General features: G+C 46.9%; 1 protein-coding gene across 2 annotated transcripts in view; it reads right to left on the bottom strand.

Annotated features, from left to right (window-relative positions):
- LOC147665098 (splicing factor, suppressor of white-apricot homolog) overlaps positions 1-14,645 on the bottom strand; it is a 530,497-nt gene that overhangs the window by 382,873 nt on the left and 132,979 nt on the right. For both annotated transcript variants that reach the window (XM_086949761.1, XM_086949762.1), the window contains exons 5-6: positions 8,506-8,637; positions 5,994-6,087 (exon numbers count right to left, since the gene is read on the bottom strand). In XM_086949761.1, coding sequence (XP_086805887.1) covers positions 5,994-6,087; positions 8,506-8,637 — 226 coding nt within the window. The remainder of the gene's footprint in view (positions 1-5,993; positions 6,088-8,505; positions 8,638-14,645) is intronic.

Below are 14,645 nucleotides of genomic sequence, written 5' to 3'. Positions count from 1 at the left end.
TACGGTCTGCTCTTCTACTCGTATTGTGTCATACAGTCTGCTCTTCTACTATACGTCATAAGCTGTCATCTTTTCCACTCGTATTGCGTTATATATGGTTTGCTCTTCTACTCAATTTGGGTCATATACGGTCTGCTTTTCTACTCATTTTTTTTCATATACAGTCTAAGCACCTCTCACGACGGTGACAAACCCTGTGAATCCTGTGTCTTAGCACAGCTCACAATGGCGGTGGCAATCCCTGTGAAACCTGTGTCTTAGCACTGCTCGCGGTGGCAATCCCAGTGAAACCTGTGTCTTCGCCTCTCACGATGGCGGTGACAATCCCTGTATCTTCGCATATATGGTCTGCTTTTCTACTCGCATTGTGTCATATACAGTCTGCTCTTCTACCCGCATTGTGTCACATACAGTCAACTCTTCTACTCATATTGCATCATATATGGTCTTCTCTTCTACTCCTATTGCGTCATATGTGGTCTACTCTTCTACTCATATCGCACCATATACAGTCTTCTCTTCTACCCATATTGCACTATATACGGTCTGCTCTTCTACTCATATTGTGTCATAAGCCATCTGTTCTTCTACTCGCATTGTGTCATACGATCTGTTCCTCTACTCGCATTGTGTCATATACGGTCTGCTCTTCTACTCGTAAGTGTCATACAGTCTGCTTTTCCACTTGCGCGTCATAAGCGGTCTGCTTTTCCACTTGTATTACGTCATATATGGTCTGCTCGTCTACTCGTATTGCGTCATATACTTATTTATTCAAAGTTTTATATAGCGCGAACAAGATCTTTGCAGATATCAGAGCGCTTTACAGAGGTAGGGGCGGGGTACAATATACAGTATTGGGTACAATATGATAGTATAGTAGAATAGGATAACAATCGAGTACAAATATGAGGAACAGTAAAAGATCAAGTAACTAATAAAACAAAAAGCGGTGCAGAGTCTTAGATCCAGCAACAATAGAAATCAGGTGAGCTTAGGCCAAAACGGATGGCTATAACCTCTTTCTTAATGCTTGCAGGAATAAGGGGTAGGGGCAACAGGAAGGTAGTTGGAACAGACTATTAGGAACAAAATGGTAGTCGGTGGTAAGTGAAATAGCATAATAGGATATCAGTCATGTACAGATAAAATACAATAAACAAACTGGTGACCAGTACTGCAGCAACGATACAGACGTCTCTGTTCCAGCATCAGAAGAGTTCAGGTGAACTTGGCCATAAGGATGGCTTTTGCCTCTTTCTTAAAAAGTGCCGTGGAGGGATTATGCCTAGTTTCAGGCGGGAGAGAGTTCCAGATCCTGGGCGCCATCCCTGAGAAGGAGCGTTTGTATGTTTTTTCCTTCCGGAATCTGCGAGGTTTCAGGAGTAAATTTTTTGTACTTCTGTTGGATCTCGAGCCTCCTGATATAGTCAGCTTTTGGGTGAGGTAGCTGGGTGACTTGTGGTGTACGGCCGAGTGTGTCATAACGGCTATTTTCAGCTGTATTCTGGCCTCAAAGGGCAGCCAGTTCAGAGATTTTAAATCAGGGGATATATGCGAGTGTTTCCTTGAACCAGTGATGAGTCTCGCGGCAGCGTTCAAGGAGGCTCTTAGGGGAGCGGTTGTTGAAAGAGGGAGACCGCTAAGGGTCGCAATTCCATAGTCTATGCGAGGGATGACTAGGGCCTGTACAGCAGTTTAGAAGTCCTTAGCAGGGAGGGAGGAAGGGTTTAAGTTTCCTCAACGTGTTGACTTGGAAGTTAGCTCCTTTAGTGGCTTTGCTAATGTGCTGCTGCATGTTGAGCTTGGCGTCAAGTGTAATGCCTAAGGATTTCGCGGATTCCACAATGGTGGGTTGGACATTGAGCGCAGTTAGCTTATTGAGCCAGGTTTGGGTGATGGCAATTTTCGTGGGGGGGGGTGAGATCAGAAGGAACTCAGTTTTCAGAGCATTTAATTTGAGGTGATTATCGGCCAACCATGATTGGGTGTTTCTGAGTGTGGAGTTCAGAAGCTTAATGTCTTCCGGGGATTTCAGCTTGAGGTAAAGTTGAGTGTCATCGGCGTACATATGGAAGAGTACATTGGATGCTTGAAGCAAGGAGGTGAGTGGTTCCATGATGAGGTTGAACAAAGTGGGGGACAGGGAGGAGCCTTGTGGGATGCCTAAAGTTACCGGCACCGGTGAGGACAGCACGTTGTTGATCTTGAACTTCTGTGAACGGTTACGTAGGAAGGAAGCGAACCATTTGAGAACAGTCCCGGATAGACCCATTCTGGTCTTTAGCAGCTCCAGAAGGTTCTCATGTTTGACAGTATCAAAAGCTGAGGAGAGGTCAAGAAGGATGAGGAGGCAGGAATCGTTGCGGTCAAGGATTTGGAGGGCGTCATCAATTATGTGAGTCATAGCCGTTTCCGTACTGTGTTTCGCTCGGAAGCCTGATTGATGAGGGTTGAGGAGGTCAAACTGATCAATGTGTTTAGTCAGTTGGAGTTGTACACATTTTTCCAGAAGCTTGGCCAAGGTGGAGATATTGGTGATAGGGCGATAGTTGTTCAAGTCAGCCGGGTCAGCTGTAGGTTTCTTGAGTATAGGTGTGACTTGCCCCACCTTGAGGAAGTCTGGGATGAGGCCTTGTTGAAGGGAGCTGTTAATGATTTTACTAGAAGAACGAAGGTTTTTAATCAGTAAAAGGGTGCACTGCCTGTTTATACGCATACAGTTTCAGAAAAACAAGAGTTACCAGGTGCTGTACGGCGAGTGGACAAACCCAAACCACTCCTATGAGTAAGAACACTACTCCTAATAAGTAAACGGTTTGCCGCAGCACTCTATAAAGTAAAGACGTTTTGTACAATGACAATATACAAGCATGTTCCAGAGCACCAAATGACAGAAGTTAACAGGTTCCACAAGATGAGTAAATCTTGGAGTCTTTAATGAAGATTACAGCCAGCCGACACGTGTTTCATCGCCTTCGCGATTCATCAGGGCTAGACGGCCGTGTCAACATCCGAAGGTCGCTTAGCTGGTGATAATTCCAACCCAGCCGGGCCTTCTCTAGTAGCACTAGTGTGAGTGCGTCCAGAAGCGGTGAAAGTCCTGGTATAATTGTTTAAACAGCATGTGCGTTTTAAGATGGGCTCGGAAATCACTCGGTGTCTTTCACCAAACTTTCGAAACTTCTATGGTCAGAAGTATGCCATATCAATTCAGTAGCAGGAAAACCTGGTGCGGTTCCAAATATAGTTATTATCGAGGCCGTGTGCGGCGTTTTCATGAAGCGACAAGCTAGTGCAGCTTTTCCCGGGCCCGGTGAACTTCTATGGTCAGAAGTATGCCATATCAATTCAGTAGCAGGAAAACCTGGTGCGGTTCCAAATATAGTTATTATCGAGGCCGTGTGCGGCGTTTTCATGAAGCGACAAGCTAGTGCAGCTTTTCCCGGGCCCGGTGAACCGGGCCCGGGAAAAGCTGCACTAGCTTGTCGCTTCATGAAAACGCCGCACACGGCCTCGATAATAACTATATTTGGAACCGCACCAGGTTTTCCTGCTACTGAATTGATATGGCATACTTCTGACCATAGAAGTTTCGAAAGTTTGGTGAAAGACACCGAGTGATTTCCGAGCCCATCTTAAAACGCACATGCTGTTTAAACAATTATACCAGGACTTTCACCGCTTCTGGACGCACTCACACTAGTGCTACTAGAGAAGGCCCGGCTGGGTTGGAATTATCACCAGCTAAGCGACCTTCGGATGTTGACACGGCCGTCTAGCCCTGATGAATCGCGAAGGCGATGAAACACGTGTCGGCTGGCTGTAATCTTCATTAAAGACTCCAAGATTTACTCATCTTGTGGAACCTGTTAACTTCTGTCATTTGGTGCTCTGGAACATGCTTGTATATTGTCATTGTACAAAACGTCTTTACTTTATAGAGTGCTGCGGCAAACCGTTTACTGTTAATGATTTTAGTCCAGAGTGGGAGGAGCAGGGGGGTGAAGTCTTTCACAGCATTAGCAGGTAGGGGGTCAGTGAAGTGATTAGAGGGCTTCAAGGTGGTGAGCAGTTTGCAAATTGCTTCTTCAGTGTAGGTGTCGAATGACGTCCATGATGCATTGTTTTTAGGGTGAGTGGTAGTCACTCTGATGGGGCTGGAGTATTGGCTTGCATCAATGAGAAGATCACTTCTTATGTTGTCGGTCTTTAGCTTAAAGAATGCGGAAAAGTCTTCACAGTGTGGAATAACGCTTGTTGCGCTGTTTGATTGTGAAGGTTGCATCTTGGTTTGAGCTTTGATTAGATCGAACAGTTTCCTTGGTCGGTTCTTTGCTTGGTCCAGCTGGAGGCTGAAGAAGTCTGATTTCGAACGCTTGATCTTCCTAAAGTATGCATTTCTCTTGTTCTTTAGCATTTTAAGGTGCAGTGCTGAGGGGTCAGATCTCCAGGTGCGCTCTGCCATTCGCAAGGCACGTCTGTCTTCATTGAGTCTGCCATCATACCAAGGATTCGATTTCTTAGTCGAGATTATTGAGTTCATAGAATCGAGGTAGAGGTCAGTCAATGATTGAACATCAGGGGCGCCCGGGAGACTGCGAGTGTGAGAAGGCAGGCAGTTCGGGTTGAGATTCTTCATGTCCCTTTTCCAGATCTTGGATTTGGTGGGTTGGGCCATGTTAGGTTTAACTTTTTCGTTGATGAACAAAGATAATGTGATGGTCTGACCAGTCACAGGGTTGGATCGACCCCAGTTGGGTAGCGTCCTCTTTGGCGATGATAAGGTCGAGGATCGAGCCTTTGTCGTGTGTCGGGCTGTTACAGATTTGGGTGAGGTCAAGCGCATTGAGGAAAGTTTTGAGACTATTCACCACTGCGTCTTTTTGATCGTTCCAATGGAGATTGAAGTCACCCAGGTAAATTTGAGTGGACTGCCGACCGGCATTGGATGAGATCGTGTCCATGATTTCTTGGGTGAAGGTGAGGTTGTCCCCGGGCGGGTGGTAGATGACATGCAAGGAGCATACAGGTTTGCCCTCGCTGGATATATCGAGGCAGAAGAGTTCACAGGAAGTGAGGGAGGGGGAGGTGACTTCGGTCACCGAGAGGGTGCTCCTAAAAATGCATGCGATTCCACCGCCCGTCTTGCCGGTCCTGTCGAGCCTAATAATGTGGTAGTTGGGGGGGACTAGTATGTCCATTATAGGCGTAGAGGGTCAGACTGATTTGCATATGGCCATGTCTGAACTGGGGTGGCAGAGTGGGCTAAAGAACGGTGATGGATTAAACCCAGATCTTTTGACTGGGTGTGAGTGTTTGATTGGTTCAGATGCTCCGTCCATTACCACCCCCTTTTGTAACCCATACATAATAGGGCCCCAGAGGTAAACAGACTATGCGCTCCAAATGCCATTTAACAGACAGCCCCATACAAAGGGGAAATAATAAGGTAACACAGAGTGTGTAGTTTACACGACCACAAATGAAAAAGCGCGAGAAACGTGCTGGGTGTTGTAAACAAGCTGTGCACGCCATGAAACATGCAAAGAGGTCAGCCCCCAAGTGCCCCCAGATGAGTCGGTGCACCTAGGAAAACATCCGGCTCAGTCCAAAGAGCTGCTTCTGAGGAACACAATCTGGAGTATTTTGCATACAAATAATGAAATGACGGATATAGGTCTGCTCGAAGCACAAACGATGCAATGCAAGACCTAGCAACTGAAACGGTTACTAGGCGAGACAACATTCAAGCTCTACGTTTCATCACTCATTTCCAGTAAACATATGTCTAGGAAGGAGCAACTGGAAAAAGACATAAAAATATAAATGAAAAAAAACATTTCAATGCAAATACTGCACTTTAGAATTCCAATTTCTCTCAAGACTGAGTTTTTTTTACTGCATGGATTTAAAAGCGAATATAAAAAAATGTCATTTATAAGTGAACTTTTGAACCGCTGAGCTCTAAAAGAATTGAAAAGCTGCAATACCTGAGCAATGCTGCCGCCTTCTTTTTGCAAAAAGAATTGTTTCTTAAATTCATAATACGGATTGTACTCATGCCATGGCTGGAGAAAGTCAAACCTACAGAGAGAAGAGAAAGAAAGCGTGCAGACCTCTTATTATTCGCCAGTTCACTCGAGAAAGGCAGTGTTGCGGCTAGCGAGGCGCTATAGCGGCTCCCGTGCTGCACGGGCCCGAGAGACTGAGGGGGGCCCATGGACCCCGCCAAGCACGCTCGCTTGAAGTCCTCCAGAGCTTCAGCGCCAAGAAGCCCACCAAGACCGAATGCTCATCTTTAGCTCAAGTCACTCTTTAGCAAATATAAAGGCAGTTCCAGATGTTGCATCCATCCCACAATCCCCCGCTTCTGATCAGACAACTGGCGTCTCTTGAAGGCCGGGGCATGAGCGGGTTCAGGGTCAGGACACTGACCCCATGGCGCCCTCCGAGCCCTGCGCTCTCGGGCCGTCCTCCGTTGTCAAAGCGCCACGACGCAGCTAGAAGCACCGGCGCTTTAAAAAGATGATTCGATAGACTGCTTCAAAGACCGATCTCTCTCTCACACAGGACATGACGTGATTAACAGCTTTACTCTGCCCAGAGACAGCGCTCTCTCTCTCACAGTACATCACGTGACGGGCAGCTGGACTCTAGACTGCGCCAGAGACAGCTCTCTCTCACAGTACATCACGTGATGGACAGCTGGACTCTAGACCGCCAGAGACAGCTCTCTCTCACAGTACATCACGTGATGGACAGCTGGACTCTAGACCGCCAGAGACAGCTCTCTCTCACAGTACATCACGTGATGGACAGCTGGACTCTAGACCGCCAGAGACAGCTCTCTCTCACAGTACATCACGTGATGGACAGCTGGACTCTAGACCGCCAGAGACAGCTCTCTCTCACAGTACATCACGTGATGGACAGCTGGACTCTAGACCGCCAGAGACAACTCTCTCTCACAGTACACCACGTGATGGACAGCTGGACTCTAGACCGCCAGAGACAGCTCTCTCTCACCGTACATCACGTGATGGACAGCTGGACTCTAGACTGCGCCAGAGACAGCTCTCTCTCACAGTACATCACGTGATGGACAGCTGGACTCTAGACTGCGCCAGAGACAGCTCTCTCTCACAGTACACCACGTGATGGACAGCTGGACTCTAGACTGCGCCAGAGACAGCTCTCTCTCTCACAGTACATGACGTGATGGACAGCTGGACTCTAGACCGCCAGAGACAGCTCTCTCTCACTGTACATCACGTGATGGACAGCTGGACTCTAGACCGCCAGAGACAGCTCTCTCTCACAGTACACCACGTGATGGACAGCTGGACTCTAGACCGCCAGAGACAGCTCTCTCTCTCACAGTACATCACGTCACGGACAACTGGACTCTAGACCGCCAGAGACAACTCTCTCTTTCTCACAGCACATGACGTGATGGACAGCTGTACTTTAGACTGTGCCAGAGACAGCTCTCTCACTCACAGTACATGTGACAGACAGCTGGACTCTAGACTGCGCCAGAAACAGCTCTCGCACACACACAGTACATGACGTGACGGACAGCTGCACTCTAGACTGCACCAGAGACAGCTCTCTCTCACTCACAGTACATGTGACAGACAGCTGGACTCTAGACTGCACCAGAGACAGCTCTCTCTCACTCACAGTACATGTGACAGACAGCTGGACTCTAGACTGCACCAGAGACAGCTCTCTCTCACTCACAGTACATGTGACCGACAGCTGGACTCTAGACTGCACCAGAGACAGCTTTCTCTCACTCACAGTACATCACGGACAACAGTACTCTAGACTGCGCTAGAGACAACTCTCTCTCTCACAATACATCAAGCGACGGACAGTTGTACTCTAGACTGCACCAGAGACAGCACATCACGTGACAAAACTGTACTCTAGACTGCGACATAGACAGCTCTCACACACACACACACACACACACACACACACACACATCACGTGACGGACAGCTGTACTCTACACTGCGCCAGAGACAGCGCTCACACAGTGTATCACTTGACGACAGCTGTACCTTTCACTGGGCCAGGCAGCTCTCACACAGTAAATCACGTGACAGATAGCTGTACTCTAGACTGCGCCAGAGACAGCTCTCTCACACACCACGAGACGGAGAACTGTATTCTAGACTGGGCCAGAGACACGACACGACACGACACACCACACACACACACACACAGAGAGAGAGTAAATCACGTGATGGACAGCTGTACTCTAGACTGCGCCAGAGACAGCTCTTTCACGCACACAGTACATTATGTGATGGATCAAGAGACAGCTGCCCCCTCACCTGGCACGGATGCTGGTCTCAAACCTTATCCCATTGCGAGACACATTCCCCCCCCCCACCCCCCCCACCCCCACACACACACACACACACACACCACACCACACCACACCACACCACACCACACCACACACAGGAACAAGAGACAGCCTCCCCCTCACCTGGGGTCATTCTTGGCACGGACACTGGTCTCAAACTTGATCCCGTTGCGAGAAACGTACTGCGCCAGCTTGTCGATCACAGGCTGAATGTCAGGAGGAGGGGGGATGATGGCGACCACCGGGGCCAAGGTGCTGCAGAGGAAGAGAGACAAAGTGCACGTTTAAAGAGACACCAGCAAACTTCCTTCGTGTGATCAAAGGTACAAACAGCACCGACGCAGCCTTCCCCAGAACTGACCACCCCCGCAGGCTGAGGGAGCACAGCGCGAAACACCTGGGAAGCGAAAGCCTCCACAGAGCACAGACATCCACCTCATCTGTAGAATGACAGTATGAAGCTTAAAACAAACAATGGCAAAGCCAATAGGTCTCGCCCATACAAGAGCTATTGGCTTTGGCAATGTGGTTTTGCCACGTTTTACACCACTGTGGCTGCTGGTCAGCATGGTTAAAAGTTAGTGTGTGGAGTGTCCTGGAGTGGGGGGAGGGGTGGATTTTATAGGAGTAGTGTCTCAAACTGGATTTGTTAGAGTAGAGCAGGGGTCTCCAAACCGGTCCTGGAGGGCCGGATCCATGCCAGATTTTTGGGATATCCCCATTGAGATACATGTAGTTATTTTAGAAATCTGGCATGAATCCGGCCCTCCAGGACCGGTTTGCAGACCCCTGGAGTAGAGTGTCGTAGAGTGGGGTAGGGGTTAGAAAGTTGTAAAGTTGGGTAGACTGGAGTAGAGTTCTGTGGTTCAGTGGCAGAGAGTGTCAGAGTGCAGTGTAATAGAGTAGAATGGACTGTAGTGGGATGGGTTGGAGTGAGATGGACTGCACTGCCGTGAGGTGGATTAGATTGGGGTGGATTGGATTAGGGTGGGGTGGATTAGGGTGAGGTGGATTGGGATGGCATGGATTGGATTGGTTTGGATTGGGGCAGATGGTTTTGGATTGCAGTGGGGCCAAATGGAGGGAGGCAGACTGTTTCTATTTGGATTGGAGTGGGGCAGATTGTACTGGAGTGGAGCAGATTCTATGGACTGGAGTTGGACAGATTGGAGTGGGGTGGGCTGTGGAGGATTGGAGTGGGGTCGATTGGATTGGGGTGAGGTGAACTGGGGAGGGGTGGATTGTGGTGGTTTACAGTGGAGTGAATTAAGATAAATTGGGTGGACTGGAGTGAGGTGGACAGACAGGAGTGGGGCCAATTGTTTTGGACTGAGCAGGGCAGATAGTTTTGGACTAAGCAGGGCCGATAGTTTTGGACTAAGCAGGGCCGATAGTTTTGGACTAAGCAGGGCCGATAGTTATGGACTAAGCAGGGCCGATAGTTTTGGACTAAGCAGGGCCGATAGTTTTGGACTAAGCAGGGCCGATAGTTTTGGACTAAGCAGGGCCGATAGTTTTGGACTAAGCAGGGCCGATAGTTTTGGACTAAGCAGGGCCGATAGTTTTGGACTAAGCAGGGCCGATAGTTTTGGACTAAGCAGGGCCGATAGTTTTGGACTAAGCAGGGCCGATAGTTTTGGACTCAGCAGGGCAGATAGTTTTGGACTCAGCAGGGCAGATAGTTTTGGACTCAGCAGGGCAGATAGTTTTGGACTCAGCAGGGCAGATAGTTTTGGACTCAGCAGGGCAGATAGTTTTGGACTCAGCAGGGCAGATAGTTTTGGACTAAGCAGGGCAGATAGTTTTGGACTAAGCAGGGTCGATAGTTTTGGGCTGGGACAGAGTGGGTGGGTTAAGAGGACTGGGATGTGATGGAGTGAATTGGACTGAGTGGCGTCGATTGGATTGGTCTGGGGTGGATTGGATTGAGGGGGTGGATTGGCATGGATATTGGGTGAATTGCGGGGTACTGCACGATTATGTGTTAAAGCATCATTTCAGAAATTACACATAAGAAAGAAACAACGTTGCTTTCCATTAACAATCCTCATCTTTTGAGAACAGCGCCCATAATCAAAAACAAAAGAAAACAGGAGTGCAAAGTTAGAAAAAAAAAAGACTCGGCAAAACAAAAGAAACTTAACTGCAGAAAGAAAATCTCAGCAATTTTGTTTGTCCAGCTGGGCACAATTTTGCCAGCCACATGCCTTCTGTTTGCAAGTCACTACAAGTTAAAGAAAGAAAATAGTACCTCAATAACATCGGGAGAAGCGGACCAGTGCTGATTACGTTGAATCAATCAGTGCTTGGTCCCTGCTCCACAGAGGCCACACAAGCCAAAAAGTGGTATGTAATGGGCGGGCTCCAAGCCCTTTTCTGTATACAAAAGTGCCTTGCAAACGAGACACATGCGGTAGTGCATGCTCACGCAGGCTGCACTCTAAAAAGACAACACAAATCAGGCTTTGTTGTAGTGGGGGGTTTGTAGTGAAACGAGGTCAAAAGGTTGCATTTGGTCAACTGTGAACCCTGCACATACATGACACTAAGCACTGTGTAGCATTGGTGGCCCCTGGCCCTGGGGGGACTGCTGCAGCCCCGGGGACAGTGCGAGGGAATCCCCGACTTCTGTAACCAATTCTATCACAGCACGCAACTTTTGTGGCATCACCCACATACCGCTGGTAACAGACCAAAAGTGATTACCTGATGGGGCAAGAGGAACCAGCGAGTGCCCACTCAAAATATGCACAATTAATACATTGAGGAAAGGAAACCCAAGAATTCCACTATCTGCAAAAAGCTGAATTTATTTAAATGGTATTGTGGGCACTCTCTCTTAGATAATCTGCAAGATAGACAGAACACCCATAGTGCCCTGGCAAGGGGTCGGGGCCGTGCTTTCTTAAAGAACAGACGAGACAATGTGTCCCTAAAGACCAGATTCTACACAGCACTTCAAAACATAGTGAATGACTCAAAAAGTGAGATCAACATCAATCATTTAGAAAAAAATGAAGGTTTATTACAATATTAAAGTGCAATTCAGAAAGAATAAAAATGCAACAGCAGTTTCCATTAATCAGTGACAGGACACAGAAATCGATAGCCATGAAGGCTTTTAGAGCTCAACTTAAATACAGCATTAAGCGAAATCTGAAGAGTGAAGGCCCAAAAGTGCAGCAAATCAACAGAGAATCGGACAGCCTTTCTAGAAAAAAATCCAACAATCTGGCTCACCCCAGATTTGACGGTTTATAGAGCCAACTTCATCATGTCGAAGAAGCGTGTGATAAAAATACCAACATTTAGACTATTATATACACGTTACATGAACTGATGATCAGATAATCCAGTTTTACAATAAAAGCAGAACAAATTTTGTACGCGAGAGTAACGTGCATAAATTAACATTAAGTAAACCTTCAAAATCCCAAGACAAACATTACACATTACACAACACGCAACACGCAACATTACACATTTAAACAGGGACTATTTATAGTCAAGTCCGCATGTCTATCCATGGACATGTGTTGGAATTATGGAAAGACCTGTATAAATACAAACAGAAAAACCAAGGTTCCAGAATCAATGTCTGTTAGACCGGGCTTCCTGGGCATGAGGGCACTCAGGGGTTACTGCGCTCCATTGCATCAACTGGAGTGTTCCCCACTGGTGTCCTGGGGCTTCAGTACTAGTAGACCTAAAACAGGATAACCAAGTACTCCTCACTAGCACTGGATTATCTCAGGGTAGTGAGACAGAGCAGTCTAAGGCTTACTCAAGGAGGTGAGGTGGGGTTAAACATTCAGAATACAGTGTAAACCGTACCACCAGCTGATAATATCAATGTCCAGTCAGTGCGTTACTTTTTATAAAAGAAAAGTACTTTACTACTCACAAGTGAAGTACACTACACGTAAAACTAGGATAAACAGTGAAAAGCAGATGTCTCTACAACCCTCTGACCCTAATCATCATTATAGCGCCTCAACACTAAGCACTATAAAAATACAGTTAACATGTAGACCTCGAAGTTTGGGAGCGGGTTTGAGTCTCGGCAACGATGCTCAACATCCTGTGATTCTGGGCAAATAACTTAATTTTCCCGTGCCTAACAAAAATTAATGTGTCCATCTGTAACAAAACTGTGCTCATGTAAAGTGCTCTGATACCCGATGTCTTGGGTCTAGTTCGTGCTATATAAAACTCTAAAAAGAAATTTAAAAAAATGCTTGTCAGGCTCACTGAAGTATGAGTCGACAAACCATATAGTACATTTTAAGTGACTTGCTTGTCTTGGGTCTAGTTCGTGCAATATAAAACTCTAAAAAAAAAAAAAAAAAAGATGACTGTCATGTTCACTGAGGTAGGAGTCTAGAAACCATACAATAAATGACTTGCTTGGAGATCAGCATAAGGCAGGTAAAGCACACTTTCCAGAGACATGCAGAAGACTTCTGACTTATGTCCCAACAACACCTAACTTTGGCTTGTCACTGGATAAGTAAGAATTAGATCTAATAATATCTCCTCATACTGCAGAGAATGAGGAGATCCGCACTTCCAAAGTAGTACAAAAAGACACCAGATGAAGGCACCAAGAGAAAACTCAGACAACTGTATGTTAGACACTCAAAGGACCAAAGGACAATAACTGGAAAAGCAATCCTTCTGGGAGATTCTTCTGGGAGATTCATTCTCAGCTTGCTGAAGACTGTGGAATCAAACCCACAGCAAGGGTACAAATCGACCTCTTTACACAGCAGATGCTTGTCTGTGAGGAAAGCCCTGGAGATCTTAACACAGTTATTAGTAGGCAGTTGTTCACTGCATGGAAAAAGACAGAACAAATTGGCACCTTGGCCCTAGTACCTACCCAACGGATAATACACCTCCTCCCCCACACAGACATGCAAGAGGAGCCGTATTCGCTGGCTTACTGCACACTGCTCATGCGCTCAGACCACTTTAAATTCATATCTGAGCTGCAGCATGCACCTGCATCAGAAGAGCCGGGTCTTAGGACCCTGAATTATGCAGCACAGGGAAAATCACCTCAAATTTTTCTCAAATAAAATTGTTCAGGACAAACACATAATCGCTTACAGCTACTTCAAATGGGAGCCAAACATGAACAAGCATTGCCAAAGGTCTTGCTATTTTTAAAGAACATAACGTGTATTTGTAAATTGCACCTTCACCTGTAGGCCTCTTGGCGCCAAATAACGAATAGTTTCTTACCTGTCGGTGTAGTTTCAGCTTGATGATCTTTCTGGATTCACTATGCTGTGCATTACTCCGCGTTGTGGTTGGGTCTGGATTCGTAGTCTTTTCTTTCTTTTTTTTTTCGTACCCCAGGTGGGAGTCGACGTCCCACCTTTGGTGTATTTCCGGTGACGTCGGCACGCTTCCTGCGGAAGCTCCTACTCCTGGGCGCCATCTTCGGATTCTTTTTTCTCATGTTAGTCTTGTTACCGAAGTTATGGCAATGTTCAACTAAAGTTTTTTCACCGCTTTAACCTTTAAGGCTTCTTTTCCAAGTATTGTCTTTGTTTTAACCACCTTATCTTTCCAGCCTCATCTTTCTGGCGGAGGGGAGTGTGTTCGCTAGTGAATCCAGAAAGATCATCAAGCTGCAAAACTACACCGACAGGTAAGAAACTTTTCGTTTTGCAGCGTGAATCTTTCTGGATTCACTATGCTGTGCATAGACTTTGTAGCGGTTTCTTATATGTGTGGCGGCTGGGTGGAAGATGAGCATTGGTTAGTGAATATGTGCTGAAGCACCCTTTGTCCGACTTATGCTTCCTTGTTCATCTGTATATCCACACAGTAATGCTCCTACCCATGTTGCCACCAGGCATATGTCCTGAATTGGTGTGTTAGCTAGGAAAGCTATAGTAGCTCCTTTTTTCCTAGTAGAGTGGGCACGTGTCCCCTCTGTTAGTTCCTGCCCTGCCTGCTGTGTCAGAACTGTATTGTTTGGGCGATCCATCGCGCAATTGTTCCTTTAGTTACTGGTTTCCCCATGAAACTGTTAGCGAAGGACACAAAGAACTGCTTTGTTTTCCTGTGTTCCTTCGTTCTCTCAATGTACTGCATGACTGCCCTTCTGGCGTCCAGAGTGTGCAGTGCCCTTTCAGCTCTTGTTGCCGGTTTTTGGAAGAAACTTGGTATTTGTATAGTTTGATTCAAGTGGAACCTTAACACCACCTTAGGCATGAAGTGTGGGTCTGTTCTCATCACCACCCTATCGC

The sequence above is a fragment of the Lissotriton vulgaris genome, unplaced genomic scaffold (genome assembly GCF_964263255.1).
Source record: "Lissotriton vulgaris unplaced genomic scaffold, aLisVul1.2 SCAFFOLD_1287, whole genome shotgun sequence".
NCBI classification, from domain to species: Eukaryota; Metazoa; Chordata; class Amphibia; order Caudata; family Salamandridae; genus Lissotriton; species Lissotriton vulgaris.
The sequence above is the reverse complement of the archived record's forward strand: the minus strand, read 5'-3'. Positions and strand labels throughout refer to the sequence as shown.